The sequence below is a fragment of the Nilaparvata lugens genome, chromosome 3 (assembly GCF_014356525.2).
Source record: "Nilaparvata lugens isolate BPH chromosome 3, ASM1435652v1, whole genome shotgun sequence".
In the NCBI taxonomy this organism is placed as follows: domain Eukaryota; kingdom Metazoa; phylum Arthropoda; class Insecta; order Hemiptera; family Delphacidae; genus Nilaparvata; species Nilaparvata lugens.
Genome location: NC_052506.1, coordinates 14,459,576 through 14,470,656, shown reverse-complemented (window position 1 = coordinate 14,470,656; position 11,081 = coordinate 14,459,576). Strand labels below are relative to the sequence as shown.

At 32.7% G+C, this 11,081-nt stretch overlaps 1 protein-coding gene across 1 annotated transcript; it reads right to left on the bottom strand.

Moving 5' to 3' along the window:
- Window positions 1-3,640: 3,640 nt before the first annotated feature.
- On the bottom strand, window positions 3,641-5,659 carry LOC120350333 (BTB/POZ domain-containing protein 3-like). Its single transcript, XM_039423002.1, has one exon. The coding sequence runs from the start codon at window positions 5,515-5,517 to the stop codon at window positions 4,234-4,236; it is 1,284 nt and encodes a 427-aa protein (XP_039278936.1). The 5' UTR covers window positions 5,518-5,659; the 3' UTR covers window positions 3,641-4,233.
- Between the last annotated feature and the right edge of the window lie 5,422 nt (window positions 5,660-11,081).

Genomic DNA, 11,081 nt, shown 5'->3' with positions numbered 1-11,081 from the left:
ACGTAAACCAGCTCATTACATCCAAGTGTGGCGAAATAGTTATTTGTGCAACTAGTGCGCAAAATAACAGTTTGCTGCACCGAAAGAAACGTTTACGCCCGAGCCGTAGGCGAGGGCGGAATGGTTTATTGAGTGCAGCAGAGGAGCTTTGCGCACGTATTTCACATTAAGTTTTTCCTACAGTTACCATTGAATATGAGAAGTGGGTAATTATGGGTAAAATTGCCTGAAATCCATCAAATGTTTTTCTGTTTTTCTTTTTTCAAATGTATTATTGATAAAAACCTTAATCCTAAAATCCTAAAGTCCTCGTTGTCCTTGGTTATAATATCTAATTAATAATTTGCTCGTTGTGCTTCATTGCACCTCTGCTCACTATAGCAGCCACAGCAGTCACTGTTACCAACTTCATTTTGATTTTGCTGCACTGTTGCTCCATATAACCTACTAACTATTTTGTGTTGCCATGTTGCAAATCTGGAGTGCAGAAAAAATTTTTTCGCCACACTTGGATGTAATGAGCTGGTTTACGTGCGTCATATGGAGGCCGAAAGTGATTGTTTTCCGACCAGGCCGGTAAAACTTTACGGCCCTAGGGCTGTAAAATGACCTTGAATAACAGCTGATCGTGTCCGATCTCACACAAATCATAGAGAGAGAATCTCATAATGACTGTAATAATCTATATAATTATGTATCGTGAATCACGGTATTATGTCTATAATATATATTTTATAAATTACTGTTCATAATTTAATATTTATTATTGTGTTTTTGATATCAAACAATAGAATACGATGATATATCTCCATAGCATCAACAATATAATGTTGGCTACATTGTCCATTGTCAGAAAGGTATGTATCGTGAATTGCGGTATTATGTCTATAATAATATATTTTATTTATTTTATTTATTTAGCGTATGGCAGTATACACAACACATTTATGATCACAAAATTCGAAAAAAAAAGAAAACAATAGAAAATTCATATATAAATCGAATGAAAATATCTTAGTCACTTTTGACCTGGAAATTAGAGGCATGCTTCCAGGGTATTTAAGTAGGCTATTGATGCTGGATTAGCCACCAGGAAATCTTCATGTGCACCTGTGTATGCTGATCTGGGACATTCCTCCACTATGTGTCTCACAGTCTGGACTGCTCCACACTCACAGAAAGGGGAGTCAGCCTTCCCCCACTTATGCATCAGATAGGCACATCTACCATGATGAGTTCGTACCCTATTCAATGCCGACCATGTTTTACGAGGCAAATCGAAGCCTGGTGGCCTTTTGGTTACAAATGGGATGTCAATGTTCTGCTTTGCTGACCACGCTTGTTGCCAGGCCTCAGTTATACGGAAACCTGAATCTAAGGCTGTAATTGCCGTCCTAACCGGTGGCTTACGAGATTGCAGACGTCAAAGCTTCCCGATCAGAGACGTTTCAGAATAATCAAACTTGTAAGAGGTACTTTAACATAATTATGGCAATCCCAATTATTTCAAAAATGATTTTAAATTTGTGTCCGATGTGAGGAGGATAGATGCTTACCATACTAGAACTGGTGCAAATAATCTTAGAATACCTACCTAATCACCGAACTACTATTTACCTTACCTTACTATTTACTCTATTTACCTTAGCAACGGAGATGAAAATTTTCAAAGTCCTACTTTTAACATAATTTTATTTTCAATTCCCTTTTTGGATAGTTTTATGCCTTATATTATTTGATGTCAACTATTTCTGAAGGTTGAAAAGAAAAAAAAAAAATTTTTTTTTAAGTGAATTCTCATAAAGAAATTTTAAAGGTAAGTCTACAAATATTTTCTAACCTCAAAATGTTTTATTGAGATGGGAAGTAGTATGTGTAACGCTAGTCCGCCCCCACACGGTGCACATTGGATAATGCTAAATGGACTAGCACTAGCTGGCGGTCAGACAAACTTTAGTTCTCCTGACCAAACACAACACAACACTATATATTTTATAAATTACTGTTTCATAATTTAATATTTATTATTGTGTTTTTGATATCAAACAATAGAATACGATGATATATCTCCATAGCCTCAACAATATAATGTTGGCTACATTGTCCATTGTCAGAAAGGTACATATTTAAAAGTGAAGAATTGAATTTGAATTCAAAGTACAATAATTGTATCAATATTTAAAAGTGAGGTAGAGTAATAATTGTTTCTTTTTTATTATCGAATTCCACTTCTTAATGCAATACAATCAACAATAATAATAAGCAAATACAGCACAGATCTGAAGTTTAAGGTAAGCCTACTGGTGAAACTCAGCCTTGACTGAAAAATTCCTAGTAATTTTTCCATAATTCATTATTGAAACTTTTAGATAAATTTTCTTCAATATTAAACCATATAGAGAAAACATTAGGCCCACTCAAGATTGAATCTTCGAATGTTTTCTCTATGATTTAACTATTTTCAGAGCAATATTTTGTTGTGAAAATGCCAGCAAACCGGCTTCAAATTTGCGCTATACTCTATTATTATTATAGTAGCCTACATAGCCTACGTTATCTGACTTAATTCAGAGTGAAAATTCTATTGTGAGACAGATAATAATATTAATTTTAATAATATAAGTCATGAGCAAAGTCTGTTGTACGTTTAGTCGGTACGCTTTTTAGGAGTGAAGTAAACTTTTTTAGAAGTCTAGTATTACAGTATTATGTGTATGCTAAGGGTTATCAGTCAGGCCCCATCGTTCAACAGTACGGAATGGCCGAGAGCATAAAGGCGTAAGTCAGACCTCTAAGCTCAGTGAATAACAAACATGATCTAGGTTCGAGTCTCGGTCAATGACTTTTTTTTTTGTCGATGAATTTCGACTTTTATTACCTATTTTTTATATTAGTTACCGTAATTTAAATTTCAATCAATTTTTTAGATATATTTTGAGACAAAACTGTGAAATATGCAATTATATTAATTTTTTCATCACATTATTTCAAAATAGTAATGAAAATTCTATTCATCCATCTATCCATGATATTGCACCGGGCGCAAAGCTCACGCCTAATATTAATAGTATAAAAATATGGTCATTATTGTAAATTATTAATTAGTAATATTGAAATTAATTGACAGTAAAAGTTGTCATACCAAGATTCAAACTATCAAAATAGGCTGTTTGAATTTTATTTATTTTTTAATTTCTTATATATTGGGAAGTTTTTTTTGGGTGTGGCGAAAAATAGCGTTCGCACCATGGGCAAAAATGTATTTCCGGCTCTCAATCTTTTCTAGTCCTCGGCCTACGGCCTCGGACTTAAAAACCGATTTCGAGCCGGAAATATCTCATTTTCGGCCCTAGGTGCGAAATATACTATTCCCGCACTAGAGCGAAAAAGTGATTCTTTGCGTTCTGTAATCAGTGCAGCAATGGCCACTTTTCAATGTAACTGTAGGAAAAAATAATTGTACGACTGAGAAAATGAATAAATGAATATAAACTAAAGATTCAATTTTTTGTTACAAATTTTCTATGCTTTTACACTACAGAGCAAAGCTCGGTCCCCCGATATTATTACTTAAGGACCCATAATATTATATTGAGAAATCCCAATACTACCTCTATCAGAAGATTGAAACTTGAATGAAAGTCATAATAATATTGAGAAATGTCTATAGATGGGGAAATCTGTAAAGCATATGAGAATAATCCATCAAAAACCTATCAGTTTTATTGTTGGTCCATATTTCATAAAATTATCAGACCAAATAATGAAACAAGTGACTTAAAGAAAAGAATATTGCTTATTTTGGATCTCATTTAGTTTTTATTCCTCATTAATGTTACAAAATTGTATAAAATAAATAATGTCGTCAATCTAAAAAATTCTATGAGTAGCTTAACATCAAATTACAAATATTCTTAAACTCATAACCATACTTATTATACTTACATACCGTAGCTATATACTTACTACATACTTACATACCGTAGCTACTATTTCACGAAAAATTGTTCACAAATTTTTTTATGAAAAACCTAATGTTAACTCAACTTAAAACCTCTGAACAGGATTTATAATCATTTCAACATTGCATTTTTTGTGGATGAAGAAATTTGTAAGAATCAAACAAAGAAATCTGATTGGGAGATCACAAGAAAGTTCAAGCTTAAAACTCGATCCCATCTGAAATAAATGAAAACAATGCTTCAATTTTGATCATCTTTCTTCCATTGGCATTTATAAAGAAATGTTCATCATTGAGACTGTCTTTCGGTATTGTTGACAGTAGTCGGGGTGTATTGGCGCTAAACAATTCATATGCCTATCATATTTCAAATTTAGAACTTGCTCAACGCATTCATACTGATTCTGGAGAGATAGATAATTGCAATAATTTCTCACAGAAAGTACTCTGAATTTTGATTTTATAATTATCACTTTTGTATATCTATTAGGAAAGCTATCAATGTATGAAATGTCACAATTCAGTGAGACTCCAAGTAAGATTGAGCGATCAGAACTGGCAAAACTACAAAATATTGAGAATCTATGGTCTTTAATAATTTTATCACATACAATCGGAAAATCTTCGTTTTCCAACTCATCATACACAACCTCGCATATTATCTTGTGCTTATAACCATTCAAATTGAAATCCATTTCTCGCGGCTCCTGAGTCATTGATATACTCTCAGCGGTCACCCTTGGATGGAATCTAATTCTATTGATAGCAATTGCATACTTCTCTTCACGAGTCAGAAGCGGTGATGGTTCAACTCTCTCTACAAATTCCTCCCCACTCATTGTCAGGAACCGAATGTGTTTTTTGAGATTGTTAAAACACGTGGCCACATCTTCGTCTGGAACTTTACGTCGCTCAATCTCAGCCAAAGCCCATCGCTCGAAATTTATAAAAATCTCCAATTCAGAGTTGACATTTAGAGAGGAGGATTTCAAGATGGACTCAACAGCATCCATACTTGCGGATGGAAAGTATGCACTACTAAAAACCTCCCCTGTATTCTGGTTTATAATTCTACAACACAGATTGTCGAAGTCAGAGATGCAATTGAGTCTACAAAAGTCTTGTAACTCTAAAACGTCGCATGGTTTCAGTTTTTTCTCAATATAATCTACACATTTTTGTGGCAGGTTTGGGATTATGTATTTACGTGCAGCGGTGTAAGTGTGTAAAGCGTGGATGACTGATGTAAACTTGATCTTACCAGTGTATATGTATGTTTTCATACCATTAAATCCTTCCGGCTCTAAGTCTATAACTTGAACTGGGGTTGTCTCCTTCAAATCTCCACAGAACATTGCTTGAAAAACTTCACTGGCCAAAGAAAATAGAAGCTTGTGTCCCTTAATCACAGTTTTCTGCTCACCCACAACAAATTTACAATCGCTCAGCATGTTGCTCTCCAATAAACGATGGAAACGGGTCTCGGAAGCTGAATTTCCAGATTTCTTAGTGTTTCTGCGGGAATTATCTCGGCTTCCTACAGCTTTGGATTCCATATTTGTTGATTCAAACTGGAAAAATGGAAGGATACTTTGTGAGCAAAACCTAAAAATGCTTCATGAAGGAAAAATTGTTATCAAGGTTGAGACAAAAGCTGTTGGTGGAATCAAGTTATCAGAGAGTATAGAATGTATCCTCACTGCATTCAATAATTGGGGAATAGAAAAGAGTACCTGCTTGTTTTAAGCTACTATATGCATTCTATAAACATTCCATCCTCACTGGAAGTAACTCAAAACAATCAATTTGACTCATTATTGTATAAAAATAATTTGTTGTGAATAGTATTTTGATTTTATTATAGTAAACTTTGAATGGGTATCTGGTAAGCACTTGTAGTGAAGAGTCGTTTTCTTACCAGCTCTGTGTTTTTCTAAAGGATTAAACTTTTTTATTTTATCAAAAAAAAAAAAAATATAGATGCTGATTTCAAGAAATGATGTAATAGTCGCTATTTCTGATTTTATAATAGTTATTTATGTATTAAGAGCATAAAACGCGACTTCATCACTCGAGTCAAAACAATTTTGACAAGAGCAATGAAGAAGCTTCCGTTCGAATTACATACAATTTTTTTTCGCCACACTGCACAGAAAGCAGCTGTTTTCCAGTCCCTACATAGATCTGAAAGGCATTGTTTGCAGACGACTCTCATCTGACGTCAGAACAGGTTCTTTCCGGCCTAGGCCGGAAAGAGTACCCTTTCCAGCCGCTAACATGGAACTAAGAAAGGTGATCAAAAAACAGCTGATCAAAAAACTTTTCATTATTTGTGTTCATTATTCAATAGTTAAAACATTTATAATAATATAATAAATCCAGTTCAGACCGTGATAGCGGACGGATGTTTCTAATCTTATCGCGATAGCTCGGTCTGCTGGCTCCTGTCAAATAACAAAGTATACTATTCTCTATAATTTCAGTACTTAACCTTCAAAAGTACAGTAACTTAACTTAATCTAAAATGAAGAAAAATTGTTTTAAGTGCAGTTCAGAATTTGAAAGTGCTAACAAATATATTGAGTGTAGTGTATGCAAAAATTGCTTTCATCCGGAGTGTACGAGACTGAAAAACAGCAAAAATCTTCGTAAGTTAGGTCAACGTAAGGCGACCTGGAAGTGCGAGGATTGTATCATGACCAAAAAAGAAAGCTTGAATGACTCTAGTGATTCCAGTGAAAATACCGAGGACACTGTTAAAGCATTAAAAGAATTTATCGACGGTAAGTCTTATCAAGTCAATAAATGTAAGGGATTCAATGAAATTAAAACTAATTAAACAGCCATATAACACTTTATTAAAAAACAAGTTTAAAGATTATAGAAATAAGTTGAATGAATTGATCAATGTCACTAAAACAAATTATTATAAAAATAAATTAGAGGAACACAAAAACAATAGTAATAAGTTATGGAATGTTATGAGGGAAATTATTGGTAAAAATGCTGACAAAGGAAATAATATAAAAATTGACCCCAATAAATTAAACAATTTTTTCGCAAATGTAGGTAGAGAATATGCTAGTAAAATTCCGGCTATAAATGTAGATTGTGATGAAATTACAACGACCACTTCCCATTAATAAATGAACATTTTACCCTGAATCCTGTTACGAGTGATGAGATTAAATGTATTATAAAAAAATTGAAGAATTCAGCAAGCCCGGACTAGACCATATCAATAATATTACAATAAAGAAAATATCTACTTGGATTGCAGAACCTTTATGTTTCATCATTAATAAATGCTTTGAGTCTGGTAAATTCCCGATTTGCTTCAAGACAGCCAGAATTAAACCGCTTTTCAAGTCAGGTAACGTTGATCTTCCGGAGAATTATAGACCCATAAGTTTAATCAGTAATCTAGCAAAAATAATGGAGAAAGCAATCAAAACTAGATTGATGGGTTTTATAAACAATCACAACATAATTCATAAGGATCAATATGGCTTCCAAAGTAACAAAAATACTGAGGATGCTCTGGCCGCCTTTACAAATGAAGTTTCTGAAGCCATGTCTTCCAATAACAACAAATGCCTAGCTATAATGATTGACCTGGCAAAAGCCTATGATACCATACCCCACAATAAATTACTAAAAAAATTGGAGAGGTACGGGATTGGAGGACTCCACCTTGAATTATTTAAGAATTATTTAAGTGATCGGACACAATTAATTTCGGATAACAACAGTTACAAATCAAACACTATAAAACTTAACGACTTTGGATTACCACAAGGTACCGTCTTGTCCCCGATTTTATTTTTACTCTATATCAACGACATCTTTAAACTAAATATTGATAGTTCGAAAATAATTCCTTTGCTGACGATACGGCTGTAATAGTTAAGGACCGCTCATGGTTAGAGACGTACTCGAGAGCAGAAAGAGTAATATCCATGGTTAAACAATGGCTTGATATTAATACATTGAGTATAAATACATCAAAAACTAAATATATTACATTTTCTCCTACAATAGTTGGTCAACCAAATGATGCTATGAATTTAAAAATACATACAAATTGTGATTTTGAAAATGGAAGGATTGTGCATGCCCTAAACTAAAAAATGAAAAATCTATAAAGTATCTGGGCATCATGGTTGATTGTAACCTTAAGTGGGAGCCTCATATAGAATATATTTGTAAACGCTTAAAATTTATTTCCTTTATCTTTTATAAAGTCCGTAAAATATTAGACATTAAATTACTTAGGGTCCTTTACTTTGCCTATGTTCAATCGGTGCTGCAATATGGGTTAGTGGTATGGGGAGGAGCGTATGATGTTTTCATGAATAAAATTTTTACATTTCAAAAAATGATAATAGAAGCAATTCTTAATAAGCCAAGGGCTTTTTCTAGTAGTGAAACATTTGCCGAATTTAAAGTGATGACAGTACGTCAAATTTATATAAAGAAACTTCTCTATTATGCATGTATGAGGAAGGAGGAATTTACAGTGAATAATAACGTTTCTATGTATAACCTGAGAGTTACATCTCATAACATTATAATATTAACTATTCAGATTTGACAATAGTGATAAGACAATTGGGGTATCTTAGCTCAAAATAATAAATATAATGCCAAATGCATTGTCAGAATATCTTTCTAATAGGGGTAGACAGAGGATGGAACAGATAAATAAGTGGGTGATACAAAATTTTTCTTCGACATCAGTCAAATATTATAATTACTAGACTAGTAATTTATTGTTAACTTCGATTTTTTGTAGCTTTGATTATTAGTAAATAAATTTTTTATATTGTCTAACAGCTGATACTCTCACTCAGCGGTCAGGGTTTTGCCCTTGCTGGGTGGTGCCATGTAATTTTAATTTATATGTAAAATAGCATAATATATTAATATAATCTAGAATATTCTTTTGTAAGTTTTTATTTTGTATTTTGTTTTTATGGGCAATAAAGATGTTTTAAAAAAAAAAAAATGTATTGCATATGAATATACGAAGTATAAACAAAAATTCCGATCAACTGCTTTGCTACCTGAAGGAAAGCAGAGTCCGATTTCAATTATTGTTTTAACTGAAACATGGATTACTGATGACCAATTTTGCAATTTTAATATAGAAGGTTATCAGACGGTTTCAAAGTGTGGTAGATATACTAGAAGTGATGGAATATGTGTGTTTGTGGATAGAAATATTGAATTTCATATATCAGAAGATATTATAGGTTACTCAACTTCAATGTTTATTGATTTCAAGGTAGACAGTAAGAATTATACTCTAATATCCATCTATCGTTCTCCTTCTTTAAACGTTTTTGATTTTATAAGTAATTTAGATGCAGCATTGATCAATTTTGATACGGATAGAAATGTAATTATTGTTGGAGATATGAATTTGAACATATGGAGGTTGGAAATGTGTCAAGTGAATATCTTAGCGTTATGCATCTAAATGGATTTAAATCTTTTGTAGATAAGCCTACGAGAGAGTTGAGTGAGAGTAGTACTTGTATTGACCACATATTTTTCAAAAATTGTAACACAAATACTGGTGATATAATTGGTACAGTCTTGAAAACTTCTATTACCGATCACTACTGGACATCCATACACATAGGGCATAATAAATTGAGTAATAACAATAATAGTGCATTTAATAAAACAAAATCAATAATAAATTATGCAAATCTTTCTTCTTCCCTTGAAAATGAGACTTGGAGCAACATTCTTCTATCTAACTGTAATGATGAGAATATCTTAGCTGGAAATTTATAAAAACATTGAATGGTCACATTACAAATAACACAAAAAAAAAAATAATATAAGTCATAGGAAAACGCATTTGAAATCATGGATGACTGATGGAATCTTGAGTTGTATAAGAAAACGAGATAAGATGCACTGTAAACTGATAAAAGAACCTTTCAATAACAGACTGAAAGAAGAATACAAGAATTATAGAACAAGTTAAATAAATTAATCAAACAGACAAAAATAAATTACTTTGATGGCAAGTTTGATGAGGCCAAGGGAATAATAAAAAACATGGCATTACATTAGAGAAATAATTGGTGTTAAAAACGAACGTAGGGAACCAAACTTAGAGCCAGAAGTACTGAATTCACATTTCGCTAATGTGGGTCGTAAATATGCAGATAAAATATTGAATGAAAATGGCCCAAATACTGCTATAATCATCCCTCCTCCGCTATCAGAACCCCCAAGAAACAGTTTTTTCATTCATCCAACAAATATAATTGAAATAGAACAAATAATATCCACTCTTGTTAATAACTCTTCACCCGGATATGACGAAATAACAGGAACTTGTCTTAAAAAAATCTCCAACTTCATTGTACATCCTCTAGAATTCATTTTTAACAAATGCTTTATTAATGGTGTATTCCCCGAAATTTTCAAAATTGCTGTGATTAAACCAATTCTAAATCTGGTGATCTGTCAAAACCTGAGAACTACCGACCTATTAGTCTTCTTACTAATATTTCAAAAATAATTGAAAAATACTAAAATGAGGCTTTCAAACTTTCTAAATAAAAATAATTTTATAGGAAAAATTTCAGTATGGATTCCAGGCAGGAAAATCAACAAAAAATGCAATTCTCCACTTAACCGGAATTATAAGCAGTAATTTCAATGATAATAAAAAAACAATATCAGTGTTTTTGGATCTTGCAAAAGCATTCGATACCATTCCACACATAATTTGTTAAATAAATTAGAAAATTGTGGTGTTAGAGGTGCAGCAATAAACCTTTTGCTTCATACCTCGCGAACAGGAAGCAGATCCTCACCCTCAACAAAAAAACTGACAGTAGACACACCTCAGAATTTGGACTTCCACAAGGACCGGTACTTCCACCTCTATTATTCTTGATTTATGTAAATGATTATATAAGCTGAATATACCAAATTGCAATATAGTATCATTTGCAGATGATACAGCATTAATTTTCACAGGGGAACCATGGAACGAAGCTTATGATAATGCAAATAGAGGGCTGTCAATCACGAACTACTGGTTACAAACTCACATTCTCACTTTGAATGTAGACAAAACAACATTTATTGC